The sequence below is a fragment of the Manduca sexta genome, chromosome 6, assembly GCF_014839805.1.
Source record: "Manduca sexta isolate Smith_Timp_Sample1 chromosome 6, JHU_Msex_v1.0, whole genome shotgun sequence".
Lineage (NCBI taxonomy): Eukaryota > Metazoa > Arthropoda > Insecta > Lepidoptera > Sphingidae > Manduca > Manduca sexta.
The window spans coordinates 10660890-10687770 of NC_051120.1; the positions used below are offsets into that span (position 1 = coordinate 10660890).

Sequence of the window (26881 nt, forward strand, 5' to 3'; positions counted from 1 at the left end):
CTTATTTGAATTACAAAAGTTGTACAGTTCAATGTAAGTTTCATGAATCATCAAATAACAAACTCCATCAGTTTACAACTTTAAATTAAAAACAAACAATTTTTGTTTGCGTGTATTGAGTCTCCTGCCTTACAATACTTTACTTCTTTACCAATGAAATATATTCAGACTTCCACCGGCCTTTATTCCACTCCTTCGTGGCGTCGGCGGAGAATTTTTGAAGGATGTATTTTTATTTATTTACACTTCATATACATACATGTATATCGGCGGACTTAATGCCAAAGGCATTCTCTCCCAGTCAACCTAAGGGTGGTGCAGAGATAAATAAGGTATGTGCATCATGGATATTAAATAATAATACATAAACATACATAAAAGAACTATACTGTCTATTTTTTTATATTGTCTGGGTAAAGTCCACCTTCCCTATACCTGATAGAGTTCAGACAGTGTTGATACGAGAGATAATTGGCCGCTCCACAATAAACATAATTTTACCGTCTGTTTAAACCAAATACATAGATCGTGACACACTTATGGGCCACTATGGCGGGTTTTAATGTTGTGTACGGTGATTGCTATCCGGGCGGATACTAAATATATCCTACCACTAGTAGCAGAAGAGATTTGATTGAGTTTTTATTACCAGCCGTCTTTTTTTGGTTTAGCGAAGAAAGCGCTGTCTTTCTACTACCGCCCATCATGAAAGAGCCAATGGACGGTTAATTTAGCGTCACTGGGCTTATAAGCCAACATTAAACACCCATAGATGGAAAACATCAGGCAACCGTAGAGCCGAGTCCTTGACGTCAACACTAAGGAGTCCAGGAAGCAAAACTTGTTAAGACACAGTGTTCCCTGGGATTTCAAATTAGAATGACCGCAAAGCATCATCTAGGAAGGTAGTAATTTGTTCGATATTTTTACTTTCACACGTTTTCGTAGAATCGGAGCCCAATTACTTCGTTTCCTAGAAAACGACATCCAATTAATATCACAACATTAGTTTTGGTTCGCATTTGTAGTTAGATATAATTGCGTATGGCCATATTGCGCATTACAATAGAAAGCAATTCAAAGGGCCTTAGACAATTTGGAAATATGTCTATCTAACTCTCTTTTGCCTGACTTATTGCTAGGATATTATGTAACTCCTACACATTTATTGTTTCCAATTAGCGTTAAAGATTGACTGTTTCTGTTGCTTGGTTGTAATTGCACACAATACGAGTACGAGTAATGCGCTGAGATCCTGGGTACGAATTCCTGGTCGGGCCAAAAATAATTGTGACTGGAGTTGTCATTTTAAAAAAAATACTCAGTCGCAGTTCGGAGTCAGGAAGTTGAGGTGTAATACCCCGTGCCTCGGAAAGCACGAAAAGCCGTTGGTCCTGCGCCTGAGGGATCATGACCGGAGAATTTCGGTCATGTCAGATCGCCTTCTCACCGAACTATGAGAGTGAAGGAACAGATAGTGCACCTGTGTATTGCGCACATACTTGTATACATATAATATCTCCTGCGTACTGGTTGATCTCCGTTGAGATTGGCCGCCGTGACCGAAATTCGGCAAGGAGGATTCAATCAAAGACTAAAGAAAAGCATCTTGCACGCCCTGGTGTTTTACCAATAAAAAAAATGAAGTAATCTAGATTGAACTCCAAACTTCACTTGACAGCAAAAATACACATCATTCGATCAGGAAGACATAACTACATTAACTGCAATCTATTTTACAATTATATAAAAGCAATTAACATAACAATTACTTTGAAATAATTACACTCTACAATGATTTAGTGAATCGAATTAAATGCAAGTGCCTCTTCATTATTTCCGAATGTATACAGCTGGCATGTTCAGAATTCTATTGTATTTCATACTAGTTTTGCTCGCTTGCTGATAGGATATATATTATATCCGCCCGGATAGCGACTGTAGACAAGGTGTTAAAATCCGCCATAGTATCCCTCGTAAGTGTGTCGCGTGCCGGGATCAGCCTGTATATTTCATGTATCAGTTCCAACAAGCCGGCATAATTGTGTCGATTGTCGAGGGGTAATCAACTCTCGTCAGTCGACATTCTATTGGACCTCACTCCACTTATCATCAGGTGCTGTGGTCACTTCGCCGTACACGTTTAATAAATATGTTTCTGTGAATATGGTGCGAACGTGAGTATATTTCTAACTGAAAATGTGATGTTGCCGGTAGTGACAAGGGTGTGTAAAATTCAAAATTATTCTTCATTATTTATTTTGTACGAAACATGTTTAATTTACATCTACAGTTCAACTAACTAATTGTAGTAATATTTTCAAGAAGATAAATATATTGTTTCATTTATCAATGTCAATATTTAATTATTAAACTTGCAGCGAGTGAAAATTTTATGATGTATATGAATTGGTCTTTATGTTAGTAGCTATCTTCTTATGTTATGTATAACTTTGCTTTTTGATATATATGTTTCCTTTTTTTTTCAATTTTTCATCAATTTACGGCAATTTTTTATTATCTTTGTAGTAAACTGTGGATAACGTTGTGGTACACTTATGTAAACTTTGAGAACGTAACAACCTGTTTTTAAATTTTGTTGTGCAGCTGTTTGTTATTTCAAAATCATCTATATATATAAAAATGAATCCCTATTTCCCTTGGTCACGCCATCACGCGTGAACGGCTGGACTGACTTTACAATTTTTTTTTGTTGTGTTTGTTATTTTCATGTGAAGGTTCTTATGAAAGAAAAAATGCAAAAATTTGCGCGAAAAGTTAGAAAATTTAAGAAAACTTAACGAAAATATTAATTTTATATAACTGTCAATTGTTTGAAATTACTGTCAGCGATTGACAGAATGCGCGCTGCAAATTCATAGTTAAGACGGGACAACGTCTGTCGGGTCAACTAGTAAATAAATAAATATGACTTTGTATAAATACAAAACCCAGCATAGACTGCACAAATTGTTTTACCGTTTCATTTAGTAACACAATCAGAACATGATCTTATATTATTCTTATTCATCTCTATATATCTTACTCATCAACTGCACAAATTGTTTATAGATAACACGATCGCTAATCGTTGCGTCGGATGCGGCGGCGTGTCGCTAATCCGTTTTGGTCGGATCGTTAGGCCGCGGCGTAACGAGCTGCGGCGTCGATATGTGCCCCAATTCCGCACTGCCATACGATTTACACGGCTGATAAGGAGGCGATGTAATGTGGGGTGATGCTTTTTAAGATTTTTGGTAATGACGTCAAATAATTTGAAGTCAGCAGCCGTATTCATAACTTTAGCTGGCGGCTCTGCCCGCGTTAAAAAAAATATTTGATAATTTTTTCGGGGATAAAAGTCCCGCTATATATTTAAAAATTAGTAATTCCTTCCTAAGGTCTCAAACTATATCCATAGCAAATTTGATCGAAATCTGTTGGGGGAGTTTTTTAGTTTAGCGCGTTCAGGGAGATAAATGCAGGGTAGGCTTTGTTTTAAATATTATATTTTAGATCTTTTAAAGAGGAACAATTCCGTCATACATGATTGTTGTGTAACTTAAAACATTTACTCGTGCAAGTAACAAAAGCTCTCAAAAGGAATACATTTTCCCCGTTCTCACAGCATTTTTCATTGATGCTCCTATTAATCATGGCATGAGGTTATATACCCTGTAACCTTCCTTGATAAAACGGCTATCCAATAATAAATAATTTTTCAATTGGAACCAGTAGTTCCTGATATTAGCGCGTTCAAACAAACAAACTCTTCAGCTTTATATAAAAGTATAGATATGAAAATATTGTCATAAATGCGAGATTTATTACGAGCACTATAATAACTAGTATAGAGAATAAGACACTAGATGTCATTTAGACTAAAGTGTTTACTATAGACTACGTATTCCACATAAAAGTGGATACAGACCAAAAATATTTTGAACTGGCGCCGCACTGTTGGCAATAAAAATGTAACTACCCTCATTTATTAAATGTAAACTTAACGAGGTTTCGCTATAACTAATCGCGAATAATTCGCTACAAACCTCTGTAATATGTCGTCATCTAAAGAGGTTAATTAAGAGTGAACCCGACAGGTTTTCACATGCAACATATAAAAGGCGAATTAAATGCTTAAGTAGTTAAATGCCCTTTTGTGTAAGGTTTTTGAAAAAAAATAAACTTTTCAACTAATTTCTTTCCAATATTTTTAAATGAAGTTATTGCAATAGGTTTTGAAATATTGGAATGAGCTAGATTGAAAAGTTATACAACTAGGAATAGAGAATTAACATCGTAAAACGATCTGCAGACCTCCGAAAAGGCATAAACTTAAAGCAGAATTCCTAGATTTTAAGGAGAGAATGTCGGTTTTAATAATAGATGGGTTTAACTGTATCTGCCCTTGGTCTGGAATATGACCAGTAAATGACAATAGGCTTGCACCTCTACCCAACCCTAAAAGGGAAAATGGTTTGCCAGGACGAGCAATGAAAAAAATATCCAGAGATCGAGTGTACGTTTTGTGTCGGATAACGGTTAGAGGCAAAAAACAGTGTTATTTTAATGAGGAGAAAGTATAAAAAAAAGCATGAACATTCCCTTTGAAGTAAATGAACCATTTTAGCTTAACACAAATGTCAGAAACTTATATAATAATATCTAACAAAAAAACGTAGTATATTTTACACTCCCACATAAAAACAAAAACATTAATTGCGGATCATGTTAAGAACCGGGCTGTCTTCTTACTAGCTTAACAACTATTTTTTATAAGAAAATCGTGTATACATTCCTTCCTATAGTTTCAGAGCTGAGGCCGTAAATAAGATGCCTTCCCACAATCGTTAACGCTAACGTTATGTTTGAGAATAACATATCGTAGCGATTGACATCCATAAGTTAATGATTATTGAATGTCCTATTGATAGGTCATTTCCATATTTTTTTATTGCCATTCATTATAATATATAGAAAGGCATGTTGGCTACAACCTCTGATACTTTGCAGTTTATTTAGAACTATACAGTCATCAATACTTTGAGCGAGTAAAATGATAAAAGTTTCCGGATTATGTTAGGGCATAGATTTTGGAATGCAGCGTAGTTTAAGTAGGTAATTATTCAAAATTTGTATTTTTATCATTTTCCATGACTGTATTCTGTTTTGTCCTTATTTATAAATTAAAACTAACTTTTGCTTGTGAAAAGTTTTTCCCGGGACAAAACAACAGCCTATAGCACTCAGGAATATAGCTTCCTATTAGTGAAAAAAAATCAAAATCGGTTTAACAGATCGTAAACTTAGCCTGTCCAAACAAACTATTCAGCTTTATATATTAGTATAGATAAATATCCCTGACGTATTATTCCAATATAGTCGCATAACACTGAACGAACAGCCGCCACGTAAACTTTGGAAGCCCTCGCTATCCAGTCTTACAACTAAACACCCAAAACCTTCTACTCTATCCAAGTATTATAATCCCACTGTAATTTTTACCAAACATAACGTTAAACATGTAGAACATTATTCCAGAGTTGTTACGAGGGACAATGACGCGAAACAATTTACCCGGGACGCTTAATAAGGACTGGCAACAGAGGTCATTGTGATCCGGGAACTCTGTGTTAATCATTTTCGTGTTGATTAAACAGCTAATGATTTTAATCTAAAGCGCCGGGAATTGCTGCGTAACGTGCAGCTGAGCTTGGGTAAGGAATTTGTCGACTTGTCGAGAATATCTGGCGTGGATTTCTGGGTTTAGAAACTTGGAGCTTCATCGTGTTAATTATTTGAGTTAAAAGAATAGTAAATATATTTGAACGGTATCATATCCAAAACTCTATTCTTCAATTGCCCGTCTTTCTTTGTGACGGCATATTTGATGTTCTGCCGTTTATGGATGATGATCAATTAACATCAGAAAAAGCACAAGGTTTCCAGGATAATAATTGCAACTCTGAATACTCTTCTACTACTGATTTTTAATTCTACGCGAATAATAGACATTGAAATAAAACTATATTATCGCGGTTTTTATATTATAATTTTTTCCCGACGTTTCGAAGACTTTGCAGCCTTCGTGTTCAAGAGCCGAACTGACAGCTACTGGTAAGGTATTTCCTGTAATACTATAATGGTTAGCCAGCTTATAATAGTACACACACAGCATCACGTATTTATCCCCGAAGGGGTATGCAGAGACACAACCAGGGCACCCACTTTTCGCAAAGTGTGTTCCGTCCCATGATGTGATAGGGAGCGAGCCTATCGCCATATTGGGCACAAATTCCAGACTTCGGGCTAATACTGAGCAGAAAATCTCACATATCACTTTGCCCGCGCCGGGATTCGAACCCAGGACCTCAGAGCGCTGTTGTACTGCGCATGCAGTATAACTACGCCACCGAGGCAGTCTTATAATAGTAGCTGAGCATATACTGTTCTACTGGACACGACTATCTACCATCGAGAAGTCCTTTCGATTACGTCACAAAAATCTTACCTATACAACGGCTTCCCTCCAGAGTGCCGGAACCACAGCACCATATACACTCGATCCTCGTTGGAGTCGGGCTCGATGTCGCAAGGCAGGGAGGCCGTCCGCCCCACCACCGCCTCCACTTCCATCGTCGACACTGGAACAAAGTCCACTGGATCTGAATTGATGTGAGCTCTTGGTGGGGATATTGAAGGCACCGGACTTAGAGAGACAGGAGGGAGCCAATCGTCATTAATAGGAGATATCCAAACAGGCATAATTGTGTCAACTGGCGATGGGTAATCGTCTCTCGTCAGTTGACAGGAGCTGGCCTGTCTTAACTAACCATCAATTGCAATAGGGTCACGTTGCTAGGTCTGTTCAAATATAGTCTTTGCCAACACAAAATGCAATACTGTTCTGAGCTGTGACCTAAAATGGTTCTTGTAAAGAGGGTGTCGACAAAATTTTTAACGACGTCCTAGGTACTAATGTAGGTCCTGATTATAATATTAGAGTAATGGTTTTGTCGATCTTTATGTTCATTGAGTAACAAGACGAGTGAAGATGCCTGAGACCTTACACTCTATGGTAGGAAGTGTCCGTGTTACGTCACCTTGAAATTAGCGTGGAATCATCGATCGTGGAATGATGTCCTATATACCACTGTCTATTGCCCTAAACGCGACTCACTGTTAAAATAACGTGTGACATAAAGAATAAGGCCTCAGATTTTAAGTATGTACTCGACTCAGAATGATGTCAAGCTTTGAATATTTTGTTTTCCATAACTAGATTGGTGAGGTTAGCTATTTAGTTGCAGCAACTCTCAAGTCTTGATACAAATAATAGAAGCACATCATCGATATATATGTACAACGTACTAGATCTGGCGTTCCATACACTCGTGTTCGACTTAACTACTGTAATCCGTACACCTGGCTAGTATGATTTCAACATTGACAGCGTGTGGTTATGTATGGAGTGACGCTTTTAATATAAGAACTCGAGTCTAAGTGTAAACCTGGATGTGAATAAAAAATATTAGTCAAATAAGTAAAATTATTTGTTGTTCAAGTGAATAAATAGGTTATTACAGTGACGTTTTGGTTCCGATTTTTGTTCAAATTTTGAACAAATAGATTATAATATCGACGTTCGTGTCTATAGAATATACGTCAATGAAACACATGAGTTGAGAATCTCTTTTTGGAAATCGGTTAAAAGCGGCTGAGTGTGTCGTTTAAATGTATTTTACTTTTCCCTAACATGTCGATTGTAATAGAATATTAGAATATTCGCCGAATATTTTATTGTAAGCTGTTTATTTCGGTTTTTCCTCTTAAAAATCGGAGAATACCATCAAATAATAATGTTATTACTTTGATGTACATAAATATTAGTAATTTATAACATAAGCTCTTCAAAGAACAACATATGGATCGGATTCAGAACCTTTATTTTGAAAATTGGTTAATACATCAAATAGACATACTGACATCGGTTAGTAACAACTACAATAAGAAATAAATGATTGTTTTTTATTCTATTGAGATAAATTTGTAGTAAATTCTTGATGCTGTGTGTCTATAGTATTAATCTTTTCAATACCCTTCCTATCCCCCCTGTACATAGTTCTTCATGCCTTGAACCTTCCCTTCAAAGTTGCGAATTTAACTCTTAGAATTGTTATTACTTCAGAACGATAAAGATTTGAACTAGATCTTATGACCACACACACACGCACATCATGAAAGAAAAAAAATATTTATTTGTAACAAACAAGATTACATAATTACAAAAAAAATACTTAAATCTGTTTGCGCCTCATAAAAACGACTCCAAATTAGCATATACTGATAAAAACCAGCGCTGATCTTCCTCTAGGCCGATTTGTAATGCTACGCCAAAAGCATAAACAATAGTGAAAACTAAAATCTAACGAGTATCATGAATAATATATAATATCAACTCTGTATTATATACTTTCCTACTGTTGGACACGGGCCTCCTCTACTACTGATTAAGCCTTAGTCCACCACGCCACTCCACTTAGTATTATGAATGCCCCGAGCAAATCATGTACCAAAATGCATGGGTCAGTGAGTAGACATTCAGATCACAAAGGCCAAAGGAGTACCACTCAAAGGTAAGTAAATTAATTCATGCCTTATTTAAGTTCACGTATTTTCTTCCCAAAGGGGTAAGAGCAGGTGCAACGTCTTCGCCATGTTTGTTTCGTCTCATGATGTAATAGGGGGCTATGGCCATATCGAGTACAAATTCCAGACTCCAGGCAAATACTGGACAGAAAAATCCAATATCATTTTACCCAACCCGGAATTCGAATCCGGGAGCTCAGAGCAGTCGTCATACGGCGCACACAATACAACGCCAATGAGGCACTCATAATATTTCATTACATCCATTACATTGTTTAACATTACATGAATTCCGATAACTTGGATTTATTGAAACATTTTGAAAATTGCCTTTGAGTCGAGATAATTTTAAACTGGTAATAATAGTTATTACTGAACATATTAAATTCCTTTACTAATGGCAAACATTTGTTTTGATATAACTATAAAAATCTACGCAATAACAATCTGATTCGGGCCATGTTTCTCTTGTATATTTTGTAGTGGAAGTTAAAAAAACATGTAACTTCTTGCCCTTGTGAGAAAACCTGCACATCTGAGAAGTTCTCTATAGGAATTTCGAAGGTATGTGAAGTCTACCAATCCGCACTAGGCCAGCGTGGTGGACTAAGGCCTAATCCCTCTCAGTAGTAGAGGAGGCCCGTGCTCAGCAGTGGGCAAGTATATAATACAGGGCTAATAATTATTATTATTATTATTTATAATACTCAAACAAATCTAGTATAAAACCGGACACGTTTCGCAGAATACCCATTTGGCCTGAAATTGGTATTACGTGGAACACAATTGTAAGTTTTGTTTGTTGATAATTTTCCCGCGAACCCAGCTTATTTGTAGCTAATTATTTTGTAGAAACGCAAAGAATACAGACTTAGTTATTACTAAATATAATATATTTATGATAAATATAGTTATTAAGCTAAGAAAGTATTTGTTTCTAGTTTTCAAATTATATTTATAACTAGCTTTTGCTCGCGGCTCCGCCCGCGTTATAAAGTTTTTCAGGCTAAAGTTTTCCATTATAAAAGTAGTAGTTTCCCGGGAGCCTATGTTCTTCCCAGGGTTTCAAACTGTCTCCATACCAAATTTTATCTTAATACGTTGGATAGTTTTTGAGTTTAAGACGTTCAGGCAAACGGATGCAGCGGGGGACTTTGTTTTATAATATATTTTTTTAGAACTTTTTAAGAGGAATAATCCCGACATACATCATTGTTGCATAACTTTAACCGTTTACGCAGCGCACGCAACGGAAGCTCTCAAAACTAATAAATTGTCCCCGTATTTGTAACATGTTTCATTACTGCTCCGCTCCTATTGGTCATAGCGTGATGATATACAGCCTATAGCACCCCACAAATAAAGGGCTATCCAACACAAAACGAATTTTTCAGTTCAAACTGGTAGTTCCTAAGATTAGCCATTACTGCTCCGCTCTTATTAGTCATAGCGTGATGATATATAACTTAGAGCACTCCACGAACAAAGGGCTATCCAACGCAAAAAGAATTTTTCAGTTTGGACCGGTAGTTCCAGAGATTAGCCATTGCTGCTCCGCTCCTATTGGGTATAGCGTGATGATATATAGCCTATAGCAATCCACAAATAAAGGGCTATCCAACGCAAAAAGATTTTTTCAGTTCAAACTGGTAGTTCCTAAGATTAGTAAACAAATATAATGAGAAAGCTTCGAACTGCTAAGCTATCGGGAGTTACACGTGTCATTGTGAGTCAACCATAAAAGATAGACATATGCTGTCGTGGGATATTTTTTACATAATTTTAAGGAGAACATTTCCGTCATACATGATTTCTATGTAGCTTTAACCATTAAGGTTGCACACGCGACGGAAGCTTAAAAAATGGAGTAACTTCTCCCGTTTTCCCAACATTTCCCTTCACTGCTCTGCTCCTATTAATTGTAGCGTGATGAAAAGTATACTATAACCAGCACAGGAGTATGAAAAATAATTGTACCAAGTTTCGTTAAAATCCGTCGAGTAGTTTTTGTTTCTATAACGGTTATACAGACAGACAGACAGACAGACAGACAGACAGACAAAAATTTTACTAATTGCATTTTTGGCATCAGTATCGATCCCTAATCACCCCCTGATAGTTATTTTTGAAATATATTTCATGTACAGAATTGACCTCTCTACAGATTTATTATAAGTATAGATATAGATTACTCGCGGCTCTGCCCGCGTGAAAGAGTTTTTCTGGGATAAAAGTACCGTGTTTTTTTTCGGGATAAAAAGCTTATAGCAATCAGAAGTAATGTAGCTTACTATTAGTGAACAAAAAAAAATCAAAATTGGTTTAGTATTCCTTGAGATAAGCGCGTTCAAACAAACAAACTCCTCAGCTTTATATATTACTAGCTTTTGCTCGCGGCTCCGCCCGCGTTATAAAGTTTTTCAGGCTAAAGTTTTCCGTTATAAAAATAGTAGTTTCCCGGGAGCCTATGTTCTTCCCAGGGTCTCAAACTGTCTCCATACCAAATTTCATCTTAATACGTTAGGTTGTTTTTGAGTTTAACACGTTAAGGCAGACAGATGCAGCGGGGGACTTTGTTATATTATTTAGAACTTTTTAAGTGAAACAATCCCGTCATACATCATTGTTGCATAACTTTAACCGTTTACGCAGCGCAGGCAACAGAAGCTCTCAAAACTCATAATTTTCCCCGTTTTTGCAACATGTTTCATTACTGCTCCGCTCCTATTGGTCATAGCATGATGATATATAGCCTATAGCACTCCAGGAACAAAGGGCTATCCAACACAAAAAGATTTTTTTCAGTTCAAACCGGTAGTTCCTGAGATTAGCCATTACTGCTCCGCTCCTATTGGTCATAGCGTGATGATATATAGCTTATAGCGGTCCACAAATAAAGGGCTATCCAACACAAAACGAATTTTTTAGTTGAAACCGGTAGTTCCTGAGATTAGCCATTACTGCTCCGCTCCTATTGGTCATAGCGTGATGATATAATAATAGCCTATAGCACTCCACAAACAAAGGACTATTCAACACAAAAGTATTTTTTCAGTTCGAATCGGTAGTTCCTGAGATTAGCCATTACTGCTCCGCTCCTATTGAATATAGCGTGATGATATATAGCCTATAGCTCTCCACGAACAAAGGGCTATCCAACGCAAAAAGAATTTTTCAGTTTGGACCGGTAGTTCCTGAGATTAGCCATTACTGCTCCGCTCCTATTGGTCATAGCGTGATGATATATAGCCTATAGCACTCCACAAACAAAGGACTATTCAACACAAAAGTATTTTTTCAGTTCGAATCGGTAGTTCCTGAGATTAGCCATTACTGCTCCGCTCCTATTGAATATAGCGTGATGATATATAGCCTATAGCTCTCCACGAACAAAGGGCTATCCAACGCAAAAAGAATTTTTCAGTTTGGACCGGTAGTTCCTGAGATTAGCCATTACTGCTCCGCTCCTATTGGTCATAGCGTGATGATATATAGCTTATAGCGGTCCACAAATAAAGAGCTATCCAACACAAAACGAATTTTTCAGTTGAAACCGGTAGTTCCTGAGATTAGCCATTACTGCTCCGCTCCTATTGGGTATAGCGTGATGATATATAGCCTATAGCACTCCACGAACAAAGGGCTATCCAACGCAAAAAGAATTTTTCAGTTTGGACCGGTAGTTCCTGAGATTAGCGCGTTCAAACAAACAAACAAACAAACAAACAAACAAACTCTTCAGCTTTATATAATAGTATAGATTATAGAGGGGTCACATAATATTTTATCCAAAGATCCAAATATTATACAAACTTTAAAGAAAGTAATCATTTTTTTAATTAATTATTCTTTGATTTAAATGAATAAAATAACATTTCATTTCACTTCTATTTAAAAAAGGAACAATGAATCTTCCAGATGTTTCGAATCTTAAATACCTACAGACAATTCCTTTGCCATAATAATTGAAATTTCAAGTCAAGTAACCGCAGCAACGTCTTACACTACACGAAAATCGAATTTAACAAATGCCAAACCAAAATAACACTTGTAACAAACTGTTAAAGTTGGAAATGCCGAAACGCTGCGTGTAAAATATACCTGCCAATAAATGGCGGTTAGAACGATTTGTTATTGCGGTGACACACGGCCGCTCGTTTCGTCGAACTGAACTTACAAAATTGTCCCGATTTTGAATGTTGTAGTGTTGTGCGAACGTTGGCGGTTATGTTAATTTACGAATAGGGTTGAACGAAATAAAACATCAATTCTGTGGTCCCTTGACATGTTTAAAGCTTTTTGATACTAAAAACATTATGAAATATAGGTAATACTGGGTGATTTTGGATCGAATTAAATTTCATTTTGCATTATAATTATTTTTCTAACGCGAATTGCTCTAGCCTAGAAATCCTTTAGGATGTATCAAGCGAGCAACTTGTCGGCAAATTGTGCTAGAAAAACCCTCGTGCCTTGACCAATGATTCCTGTACTTCAGTAAATCAAACTGAATCATTCTAAATATTAGATTTTACTGGTGTCATCCGATGACGACCAAGACCTCGGTGTGCACCGTGGCCAGGAAGGCTGCAAGTCTTCGAAACGTCGGGAATTTAAAGAGATAAAGATAAAGATATTTACTTTGCAAAACAAGAGTGACAATAAATTTCTACAAGATCTTTAGTTTTAACAAATATACAATATAAAATCCATAAAATAGTTTTATTTAAATACCACTCTTTCTTCATATATGGTCTTAAACATTTCATTACTCATAATCTAAATGCTAGATTTCAAATATCTAATACTTGCGCCAAATAAATATTTTTCCTATAAATATTTCCAACAAAGTTCGACACATCGTTAACCGTACGCGTGTATCATAATGTACCGGGTCGTACCATCAGAATGCATCTACGGCTGGAAACAATTCTCGTGCGCTGCGAGCTGAGATATCCGCTGTTTTATTACTTATGCCTTTTGATCGAGTATTTATAGTAACATTTTAGTGCTTGTGTCTCCTCTATGAGTTTAATTTTAGTGTTGTATATTGGCCTATAATATGTATTTTATTTATTTATTTATTTAAACACTTTATTGTACATCAACACCGTAGGGAAAAATAAATATACAACAGAGATTATGAAACAACAGGAAGTACAAATGGCGGTCTTATCGCTATCGGCGATTTCTTCCAGACAACCTTTGGATGGATTTAAAATAACTAGGAATGAAACGAGCGGGCGGTCATAATTTATGTAATAAAAAGGTTTGGAAAACGATGTACTAAAGTATTAAAACATATAATATATCACATATAGTCGTGCGAAAAAAATAGAAGAACGAAAAAGGGCGCGAAACTGAACCGACTGGTCAGCGGACCACTGCGTTGGTGATACACTTTTGCTTGCATTTTGCTTAGGATCGAACGGACGTTTACAATCGTTCCATTGCGCTAGCTATATTTTTATGTTCTTACTCTTTTGCTTATTTGTTAACTAATTTGTTTAAAATTGTTGTCTTTTAGTAAATAAGTAATTTTTTTGTTATAAGTACTAATTATTGTGCTCTCATTACTCGTTTATTGCATACCGACCGCCCATTATGTAACCATGTCTTATATTTGTTTTCTTTTGTTTTTCTGTAGGTAGTTAAGTGCCCTACTACCCTTTATCCTACTGTTGTGACTACTTTAAACAATGGATCGTAAGGTGTAGTATGACACATTTACTGCGAATCAGTTAAGGCGATACCTCAAGGTCCATTTTCATACATTTTGTTTCGGCTTTAATCTGGGTAACTAAACAAGTATTGGCAAGTAAAGAATTTAAATTCACGTCTAGTTAGTGATTAGTTCTCGCAGTTGAAAGAAAAATGTAAAATAATTAATAATCATGGATATTTCGGCCTTTAAAATTTAATATGACGAAATTTTAAAGGCAGAAATATCCATGATTATTAATTATTTTTACATTTTTTCTTCAACTGCGAGAACTAATCACTAACTAGACGTGAATTTAAATTCTTTACTTGCCAATACTTGTTTAGTTACCCAGATTAAAGCCGAAACAAAATGTATGAAAATGGACCTTGAGGTATCGCCTTAATGGTTCTTTGTATTGGTCACGCCACCAATATCCCCACCTCCACATATTGTAAACAATATTCAAGTATAAATACGAGGCTCTGCGAAGCCTCAGACGACTTCTCCAAACGGAAATAACCCATCGCGACTCAAGCCTCGCTCCCTCAGAGTGGGCTTTTTCAACCTTAATGGTATACGCGGCCAACGAGCCGAACTCTCAGACTTTGCTCGCGATCATAAATTGGACGTCTTCCTCCTCCAGGAAACGTTCCTCAAACCCTCTCAACGCAGTCCCAAACTCCCCAATTTCAATCTCGTGCGAAACGATCGCACCGATGGCCCTAAAGGTGGCACTCTCATTTACTACAAAAGGTCCCTGCATTGCATACCTCTCGACCCCCCCGAAAGCCTGAGCAGCATTGAGGCTTCAGTGTGCAGGCTTTCTATGACAGGACACCCGCCGATCACTCTGATCTCGGCCTATCTCTCACCTAGTAAGGAGCTTCACTCCAACGAACTAATAACCCTACTCAGTATGGGGGAGTCCGTCCTTCTGGCGGGCGACCTTAACGCCAAGAACACTCTCTGGAACTGCAACTCTACCAACGGTAGGGGTGCGGTACTCGAGAGCTGTCTTGACGAAATTGATATGAGCATTCTGGTTCCTTCTGAACCCACGCACTATAGTTTTATGAACGATAGCTACAGACCCGATATATTAGATATAGCACTCGTAAAGAACGTATGTCTCAACGTGTGTTCTCTGCGAGTGGTACATGAATTAGATTCAGACCACAGACCTGTGATCTTAGATTTAGCCCCTCATAACGGTCCCTCAGACACAGGTCCTAACGATCGGGTGAAAGTGTCGACGAATTGGCGGCTCTTGAGCACCAAACTCGCCGACACTTCATCTGATGTCCTCTCCTCTATTCCGCCCAACATCGTGACTCGCGAGGGAAACGACCGGCGCGATTCGCTCCTTCACCAACCATCTACACCACGTCTTGAGCGAAAGCTCCGAGAGGGTGCCCGAGACCGGCGACGGTCAAGGGCATCTTCCCGATGACGTGAGATGGGTACTGAGGAGGCGAAACGCAGCACTAAAGGCCTGCGTGTCTGACCCCTCCCCGGATCGACGGCGTCTCGCGCGTTACCTCCAACGTGAGGCCAGACGTCGCGTAAAGGACGCCGTCGATTCGAGGTGGGAGCAGCACTTGTCGGAAATCCAACCGACCCACACGGCCTTTTGGAAGCTGGTCCGCTCTTTCAAGAGAAAGGATGTGGCCTCTTTTCCTCCGCTCAATCGTCCGAATCAACGCCCCGCGTTTGACGACGACGAGAAAGCGGAATTATTAGCCTCCACCCTGCAGTCTCAATGCTCGCTCGAAACAACTCCCGTAGACCACGATCATCTTGTTGCGGTAGACTCTTTTGTCGAAAGTAGGAACGCGATCCCTTCGCCGCCTATTCCGCGACCGTTACAAACAATCGACCCGGATGTCGACGCGCCCCCCGACCCCCTCGCGCCGGTGACGATCAAAGAAGTCGTCACTCTGATCAAGGCACTAAACAGGCGAAAAGCCCCCGGGGCTGACGGTATCCCCACTAGGTTACTGAAAATGCTACCGGGGCATCTGGTCAAGATTCTTGCTGACATCCTCAATGCAGCATTCCAGAACTGCTACTTTCCTGAGGCCTGGAAAGAAGCAGTCGTGATAGGGATTCACAAGCCGGGTAAACCCGCGTCAGATCCGGCCTCTTATAGGCCCATTAGCCTCCTTAGTACGATAGGGAAACTTTATGAGCGGATCGTCCTCGACCGTCTCAAAATAGTAGCCAATTCTCACAATCTGCTCCCTCCGGAGCAGTTTGGTTTCCGTAATAGGCACAGTTGCGTGCATCAGATACTCCGCATCACGGAGCATGTCTACTCTAAATTCAAGTTAGGATTTTATACCGGTGCTCTCTTCTTCGATGTTGAGAAAGCATTCGACAAAGTGTGGCACAACGGCTTGCTGTACAAGCTGTACACTTATAACGTGCCCACACATCTCGTGCACATCATACGAGAATTTTTGTCGAATCGCGGTTTCAAATATCGCGTCGAGGGCACCCTCTCCTCTAGACATACCATCTCGGCCGGAGTCCCGCAAGGCTCCGCGCTATCACCCTTTCTCTTCTCGCTATATACTAGCGATATTCCTAAATTCAAAGACGCCCATCTGGCGCTATTCGCGGACGATACGGCGATCTACGCTTCACGTAGAGAGCCGGAACATGTGGTGCGCACTTTGCAGGCCGCCGCCGACCAGCTCGGCGAGTGGTTTCGCAAATGGCGCATCACTGTCAACCCTCCAAAGCCAAGCCATCCTATTCCATAGGATGCCTAAGAAAAAGAAGCGCCTAACGCTTCAGTTAGATTGTCTGGCCAGATCATCCCTTGGACCCGTAAGGTCAAATATCTAGGTGTGTATCTTGATCAGAGTTTGACCTTCGCCCCACACGTAAATGCGGTACGCGCGCGAGCCGCATTCGCGATGTGCCAGCTCCACTGGCTCTTAAACCGAAAAAGTAAGATGTCTATCCGCAACAAGATTAGGATCTTTACTACGTGCGTTAGACCGATCATGACGTACGCGTCCCCCGTATTCGCGCATATACCGCCTGCTCGACTTAAGTGTCTGCAGGTGGTGCAAAACAAATTCTCAGACGTGCACTCGGTGCCCCGTGGTACGTTCGCAATAGCAACCTCCACGTGGACACCGATATGCCGACCATCAGGCACTTTATGCACATGTCCAGCAGACGCTACTTCGATAAGGCGGTCAATCACCCGAACCCGTTAGTCCGATTAAATTCAAAATACACTCCATTCGACCGCGCGAAATGGAGAAGACCGCGTTCAGTTCTGTCAGATCCAGAGGACGATATAACTCTGGCAATACGTAGAAAGCACGAGCTGCTTAAAAAGCTCAAACACTCTACACGACCGCTGCTCCGTCCTCGCCGTCGAGGACCTCGCCGCGTCCCCCGTCCTCCCGACCCTTCTGATAATTCCGGCCCGGACGCCGATGTAACCATGTTAGATTGTTAGGTCGTTCCTTCGCACCTCTCGCGTTTCCACAAACGTTGATGTCCCCAAAACATCTCCTCTCAGTGGCCGTCCTGAGCCGAGGTCGTGACCCTTTAGAGGGTCGCCCTCAGCATGGTCACTTAAGGGCTCGCAGTGCCTAAAGCACGCACCCGCAAGACCGGTGTGTTTGTATAAGCCGGCCCTTGCCAGGCTAACAAACGTATGACAGTACCAAAAAAAAAAAAAAAAAAAAAGCCTCAGACGAATTCATTCTTGTAACGTTCATCTGCCAACATGTAACACCGCTCAGTTAATTATTAAAAAAATATATTTTATTTTTTTAAGACAAAACGCTCACTCGTTATTTGACTAGGTATATTTTATTGGTTGTGCAATAAAGAATTAAGTATATTATTATTATTATTAAATATAGAGCTGATTTAATATATAGATAGATAGCTGTTACGGTATTGCTTTCTATTAAGTAAAATTGGTTTAATATCGCGGCAGCATAGAGTATGAGAAATTCTCTTTTTATTCCTTGGATAAAAAGAGTGTGTTCGCATTCAGAGATAATGAAGCTTCATATCATATCATAAAAAGCGGCGATAGCCTAGTTGGTTGTGAAACGGACTACCGAGACGAATGTCCGCAGGTTCAAAACCCAACGGCACACATCTCTAAATTTTGTCAAAATTATGTGTGTATTCTTTGTGAATTATCGCTTGCTTTAACGGTGAAGGAAAATATCGTAAGGAAACCTGCATACCTGAGTTGAAGTTCTCTATAGGAATTTTGAAGGTGTGTGAAGTTTACCAATCCAGGTCAGTGTGGTGGACTAAGGCCTAATCCCTCTTAGTAGTAGAGGAGGCCCGTGCCCAACAGTGGGATAGTATATAATACAGGGCTGATATTATATTATTATTATATCAACTTCCAAAACGTTTAAATAAAATGATTATATTATATTTCGAGAATCGGTTCAATAATTTCGGAGAATAACATAACTCATTCGCTATTCTGCTGTTGCATATTTGCAACAGCTTGCACGTGCTCATCAAAAGCACAAAACCTACTCAGACTCTCACAGCTACCTAACAGTGGCGAAATGTAATTTTATATAATGTAGATTAACACAATAAGTAAATTTAAAAATAAATCGGTTAATACCCGATTCCTACCGGCTTCCCTTTATTAAGAATTTATTATCATTAGAACGATTTGAAGACCGTACTAATGCATATCACCTATATGTTGTGTCGGGTTCCCTATCGGAAAAGTTCACCATTTCCACTGCTGCCATATCATACATACACACCACCATTCGCCACTGTTACCTAATCATACACACATACGCCTGTAATCCCTGAAGGTGTGGGCAGAGGTGCGACTTATTCACCCACTTTCAGCCTTGCATATTCCATTCCATGATGTGATAGAGCCGACCGCCATATCGGGTATAAATTCCACACATCGGACTGATGCAAATAAAACTCCTTCCTATCTTGATTGATTCCGTTGCGGGATAATGACAAATTAGTGGTCCCTGAGACTCGCCGAGCTTCACCACTCGGTGTCATAAAATACCACTGCTGATCCTGGCTTACAGGAGTAGTTGTAGGTGTGAGGAAAAGTCTCTAATCTAAGTAAAACACGACATTTGCCCGACCCGAGAACCGAACCCGATACCTCAGCAGTCGTGACTAAACGACACCACCGAGACAATCTAACCTAATCATAAGCAAACATAAATCACAAATTTTACGTCCCATCTCTATGAAAGCTTATAAGCTCCCGTTATTTGTTCTGCATGGGAGAGTTGCCCCATAAAACACATTCTTTATGTAGGCATGGCAAACAGAGCGAGACGAGGCGAGGCTACCCCAACTTCCTATAGTATCTCTCAAAGCTTTTCGTTTACCCTAGCTTTAAGCTCCGGCAAAACGACGAGCTTTTCGTATTTTTATAAGGTATTTTAATCTCTAATATGCATAGAAAAAATTATAGTTGTTGCAATATGTCGTTAACTGTGATTCAAAAATTTTATTGTATGGATATTGTTTCGTTAATTACATGATGACAATTAATTGTGGATTCCGTGCATCTCCTAAAGTACACATCCTTTTAATTAGCAACTAACAGTATTAGATAGAACATTAAAAATATTTTAGTACTTTTTAACTTTTCAAAAGAACTAAAATGATCAAGAATGTTTGCTCGGGAACAGGCCCTAAGACAACAATGCAATCTAATAATAAAAATATGTAAAAACATCAGCCCTGTATTATACAGGGTCATTTTGACATTGCGTTACTAAATGAAACCACATACTTATCTACTTGGAAATAACACTTAACAACAAGTTACTTGAGCCGTAGACGTAAAATAAAAAAAATCGAAAAATAAATATTAATAAAAAGTAATTTTAATTTTACGCGCCCTAAAGCCACTAATACTACTCGAAATAGCCAATCTAATATGCCAATCACAAGGAATTGGAATTGGAACATTTACATTGTAAAACAGGCTGTTCAACTTGGAAAAAATTACCTATCTTTTAAACCTTCTCATAACACGGGGTAACGTAGCGTCTATGAAATATGTACGATGTCATAAACATTATGGGGACGCGAGCAGATTTATTTTTTACACTACGAGCATGTTGGATAGAAAGGGTTTTATACTTCAAATACTGTATTTATGCTGCCTCGGTGGCGTAGTTGTATTGCATGTCCGGTACAATAGCGCTCTGAGGTCCTGGGTTCGAATCCCGGGTCGGGCAAAGTGATATTTGGGTTTTTCTGCTCAGTATCAGCCCGGAGTCTGGAATTTGTGCCCGATATGGCGATAGGCTCGCCCCCTATCACATCATGGGACGGAACATACTTGGCGAAAAGTGAGTGCCCTAGTTGCGCCCTGCCCTTCGGGGATAAATGCGGGATGTTATGTATGTAATACTGTATTTATGTACCAACTAATACGATGTATTATAAATTTATTACTGTTGCTATTATAATAAATATTATCGTATTTGCTGATAGGATATATTTTATATCCGCCCGGATAGCGACTACCGTATACAAGGTTTTAAAACCCGCCATAGACATGTAAATGTGTCGCGTTCTAGTATCAGTCTCTATAGATGCGGTTCCAACAGGCCGACATAATTGTGTCGACTGTCGAGGGGCTAACATCTTTTTCCCGACCTGAAGATCGAACCCGGGACTTGCGAGGTTAACTACGCCACTGGCACAAGTGTTTTTTAAATAATACCTTAATATGTTTTCCTTATTTCTTTTTTAAATTCGATGTTCAATTTTACATTTGTACGAGTTTTATTGTTAGCTCCTTAGATGTTTGATTAAAGGGTAGCAGATATAAATTATAAAAGAAATATATAAAGTATTTGTAGATCAGCTGTCGGTTTCCCACGGCAGGGAAAATACGGTACTTAAATATCATTCTTGAAAACGTAGAAAAATTTACAAAGTACTAAGTTTTTTACTAAGAAAAAAGTTTGTGTAGTTCGTTACTAGTTGTAATCACTGCACCGGTCCTTTCAAACGCCAGATGTGTATACTTTTTAGTAGGTTTTCGTGATAAGCCTTTCTCGCTATAAACATCCCTAAATGTAGCCCATAGTGCGATCTGTTTGACGTCAGCATCATTTATGCTAGTGGTAGGATATATTTTATATCCGCCCGGATAGCGACCGTAAACGAAATGTTAAAACCCGTCATAGTGGCCCACGTAAATGTGTCGCGTTTCGGATTCAGCCTGTGTATATCCGGTTCCAACAGGCCGGTATAATTGTGTCGACTGCCGAAGGGGTAATCTCTCGTCAGTCAATAAATTTTGGCTTTTATATCTCTCAAAGATATTTCTATCATTCAATCAAGTACAAATTATTTTCACAACAAATTCAAATATTTCCTACGGCAGTAATTTATCAAGGAAAGTAACCTATAAAATGTTTATAATAATAATAATATCAGTCCTGTATTATATACTTGCCCACTGCTGAGCACGGGCCTCCTCTACTACTGAGAGGGATTAGGCCTTAGTCCACCACGCTGGCCTAGTGCGGATTGGTAGACTTCGCACACCTTCGAAATTCCTATAGAGAACTTCTCAGATGTGCAGGTTTCCTCACGATGTTTTCCTTCACCGTTAAAGCGAACGATAAATTCACAAAGAATACACACATGATTTTTTAGAAAAGTCAGAGGTGTGTGCCCTTGGGATTTGAACCTGCGGACATTCGTCTCGGCAGTCCGTTCCACACCCAACTAGGCTATCGCCGCTTATAAAATGTTTATATATTTTGTCAAAAGATACATATCTATTAGTTATATGAAACAAAAAGTAATTTTTACAGTGCTGTTTTCCCTACAAGCTGTAACATGAACGCATTAAACAAGAATTAAATGACCAAGCTGTTACCACATGAAAATAAAAATGACACCACCATAAATGCAATACGTACTAAAATAAAACTGAATATAAAACTACATTTAGATCCAATAAGAGAATTCTGTTTTGTCTTTTTGAAGATAGGGAGTAAGTCGTTACATATTTACTTGTGGTGGGTCTCTCATATGTGAGCGTCCGCCTGGATAGGTACAATCAGCAACAGAAGTCGTTGAACATAATTTGTTTCCAATATTTCCTAATCATTATCATTTACCATAAGTTACTGATTAATTTAAATACAAAACAACTTGACATAATTGAACTACAAAAGTAGCTGAACGCCGTCAAACCATTCACTGCTAAACATTACTAGCAATTTTTTATGATCTGTAATAAATACAAATGTGGCTGAAATTAGCAAATTCTTTGTTTTATATACAAGCTTTTTTCCAACAGTCCAGAATATCATTTAAATTGTTATTTTATAACATACTAGCTTTGGCTCGCTACTCCGCCTGCGTGAAAAAGTTTTTCAAGGACTAAAGTCTTGCTTTATATTTACCCGGGATAGAAAGTAGCGTATAGCGCTGTAATGTAGCTTCCTATTAGTGAAATATTTTCAAAATCGGTTAAGCAGTTCCTGAGATTAGCGCATTCAAACAAACAATCTCTTCAGGTTTATATAATAGTATATATTGAAGTTAATAACCAGAATTATACATTTTAAGTATGGACAAAGCATCATAATACTTTAGTAAGTAATATTATAACATTAATAGGAATAGGTTAGTTACATTTTAAACATCCTTTTTTATAGAGCACTGGCCGGTTTAAGGAACAAATGTGTAAATTCAAAATTATTCTGGCAGGAGATTCTCTTCGAAGGATTCAACGTAAACGTCAGTTTATATTTCATATTTTTTTCAGCCAATCCTTTACTTTGGTATCCATATTGAAATGATAACCTTAAGGCGATACCTCAAGGTCCATTTTCATACATTTTGTTTCACCTTTAATCTGGGTAACTAAACAAGTATTGGCAAGTAAAGAATTTAAATTCACGTCTAAAAATTTCGTCATATTAAATTTTAAAGGCCGAAATATCCATGATTATTAATTATTTTTACGTTTTTCTTTCAACTGCGAGAACTAATCACTAACTAGACGTGAATTTAAATTCTTTACTTGCCAATACTTGTTTAGTTACTCAGATTAAAGGTGAAACAAAATGTTATGAAAATGGACCTTGAGGTATCGCCTTAATCTGTACTCTTCTTTGGTAAGTGATTTATGGTCCGTTTCAATGTTCAGGTGTTTTGTAAATTAGTATCTGTTCATCGACTTATGTTGCTGATCGTACCACCGCAATGTCTACTTCTGCCGCCAAGCAGCAGTGTGTAGTCACTGTTGTGTTCCGGTTTGAAGGTCATTGTAGCCAGTGCAACTACTGGACATAATGAGACTTAACATCTCTTGTCCCACGAAGGTGAGCACGGTGGAATGCCAAACAATGCTTTGTTGTTCTGGGTGTTGGATGGTGTTTCTATTGTTTATTGGCGTTCGTATCGCTTACCATAAGGCAAACAGCAAGCTCGTCTCGTCATTCAAAGAAATAAAAACAAAATCTTTACTGTATGTATTATATAGTATATCCAAGACATTTGGTGAATTTCGACCACAACGGCCAATCGCAATGGAAATCAGCCTGATGCCTAAGAGATATTAAAGTGCACAATACACAGGTGCACTCTCTGTTCCTTCACTCTCATAGTCCGGAAAGACAGCAATCCGACATGACCGGAGAGAGAATATGCACGAGACTAATAATGCTTTACGTGCTTTCGCAGGCACAGGGGTATCACACCGCCAATTTACTAACTCCGAGCTGTGACTAACTAATTTTTAAGATAGAATCACCCAATCACAATCATTTTTGGCCCAACCCGAAATTCGAACTCAGGACCTCAGCGCGGTAGTCATATTCATACCGCGTGCGCATTATAACCACGCCACTGAGGCAGTCGGAAATAGCGGGATAAATACTAACAATATTAAGTTAAATTATAAAGCTTTGCATGATATCGAACCCCCATCCCTCTCTTGTAGTTCTTACGTAATACTTGAACGGCCCCTTACAACATATAAATATAATTTTACGCAATGTTTTACAACGCTTTTATTCGGATGTTTATATTTTTCATGGATAACTTTACTGTCGGGCAAAAATATTCCGCTACCCTTCTGATTGATGTACATAACCTTTATTGCGCAGGGGTGTAGTTATAAATCATTGGCTTGCCCTGGATACCGGCCACGTGGCAGTTCCAGTAAAGGTAAAATAATTATTTAGACCAATAGGCGGTTGCTGAGGTCATGAGTTTGAGGTGCGCCGAATTGTTATTGGATTTCTGCCGGAAAGTAGGCAGTATCAGCTCAGAGTGTGTCCGATATGATGGTATAGGATCCCTCCATATCCTATCATGAGACTATCATCAGGTTGCAAAAAGTTCTAAAATTATATAGAGCGGATATTGGGAAGATTGTTATACAAAATTTTTGCGCTCATTCTATAGTTACTCTATGTACCGTGAAAGACCAAAAACAATGTAAAATGCTTCATATTTTTTTCCGTATGATTTGCACGTTTTTGCTGCACATATTAGCATATCTGGAAAGATATTGTTATATTAAAATCTAAGTTGTGACCTCTTGTCACACGGACATTTCAAATAAGATAGCGACTTATTATCAATTGGTAAAAAGTTTTGGAGCAAAAATTAGACTTTAATGTTGTAAGGTCGATGCAACATACTTTATTACGTATCTTGGAGAAACTAAGTTTAGTTTCTACAACTGACTGAGAAAGTTGACCGCAGTTGAGGACACTTATTAGTAACCTATTTCTAGGAAAAGAAAAAGCAAAACAGTAAGAGTCATTGATACAATGATTTATTAGGAAATAGGATTTCTAAGATTTCCCATGCAGTTATTAAATGAGCAATACTAGTCTGGTTGGAATCATAGACTATATTCCCTTCTTCCTATAACTTGGGATCCTTCAAGCCAAGCGTGAAGTAGTTTATGCAGGTCGACCGTCCGGGGATGCTTGTATCTTCGGTCGTTTGTCACTTTCTTTTGGCTTCATTTCGCTTAACATCAGGTAAAGTACAGCCACTTTGGCGAGACCCTTTGAAAACATGAAAATAAAACTATTTTGCGGATATAATCGCGGTTTTTGTATTTTTCTACGGACGTTTCGAAGACTCTGCAGTTCGTGGTTACGAGGCCGACCATTAAAAAAAACATTTCAGAAATAACGCGAATGTAAACCATGCAGATATTCCATAACGTAACATATTAATCGATGTTTTGATTATTTCCATCGTTTGTATAGCATATTATCTTGTTTTTTATATTTATGATGTACAACAGTTTTAAATAAATAAATAATAATTATTATTTTTCACTCAACATAAGTTTGCTTTAGATTCCAGCCTTATAGTTTACGCCCTTGCGGTCGAAATACACAACTGGAGTACCAGCCAGAGGACCATTTGGGCCCTCGTAAAAAGTAACGGCGCCACACCAACTTCCAAATGACTCGAGCACTCGATAAAGCGAGCGAAAATGCTTCTCGATATATATTTTTAACGATACTACTTCGATTCGTGCGTCATTTACGTTTGATAAGTATAGACAGGAATGCACACATCATGATGGTAATAATAAACTTACAGGATAATTTATAGACCATCACAATATTTGTTTATTAAAAATATTAATATATCAGCCATGTATTATATTCTATCTTACAGCTGAGCACGGGCCTCCTCTAATACTGAGAAAGACTAGTCCTAAGTCCACCACGCTGGACTAATGCGGATTGGTAGACGTCACACACCCGCAAAATTCCTATAGAGAACTTGACAGCTTTTCTCACAATGTTTTCCTTCGCCGTTAAAACGTAAGTTGTGTATTTTTGTGCATGATACGACCACCGCTCTAAATTCTTCAATCAGTCCCTGATTCGAGTAAATTGTTCTTGGTTTTTTCTGGTTAGTATCAAACAGTCCAAGGTCTGGAATTTGCAACAGATAGGCCGATAGGCTCGCCTCTCATCGAGAAACCGAATAGGTAAAATGGGTGCACAAGTAGCGCCACTGCTCATCCCTTCATAATAAAAAGGGGTAAGTGTTTTATTTCGATTAAAAAGAGAAACAATTGCGTTAAATTCGTATACTACGTATTGTCAAAAAGTTAATTTGAAACAGTTGTTTCGAGAAGGGAAGCAGAGCGAGAGATATGTAACACGCTAGCCTTTGTTTTACTGAAATTATTTTTATTTAAATAAACATATTGAGGATTGTAGTTTTAAAATGCACTTTTGGATGGTTGGTTTAAATTTTTTATTGCTTTGAATGACGAGACGAGCTTGTCGTTCGCCTGACGGTAAGCGATACTACCGCACTTAAACTGTAGAAACACCATCTTATTCCACTGCGCTCGTCATCCTGAGACATGAGATTTTAAGTCTTATTATGTTCATTAGTTACACTGGCTGCAATGTTTTTCAAACCGGAACACAACAGTGACTACATAATGCTGCTTGGCGGCAGAAATAGACTTTGCAGTGGTACCTACCCAGGGGGACTCTCACA

The 26881-nt window shown here is 38.5% G+C and overlaps 1 protein-coding gene across 2 annotated transcripts in view; it reads right to left on the reverse strand.

Moving 5' to 3' along the window:
• LOC115451756 (hemicentin-2) overlaps window positions 1-26881 on the reverse strand; it is a 165480-nt gene that overhangs the window by 71347 nt on the left and 67252 nt on the right. For both annotated transcript variants that reach the window (XM_037446238.1, XM_037446232.1), the window contains exon 4: window positions 6512-6659. In XM_037446238.1, the coding sequence (XP_037302135.1) occupies window positions 6512-6659 (148 nt within the window). The remainder of the gene's footprint in view (window positions 1-6511; window positions 6660-26881) is intronic.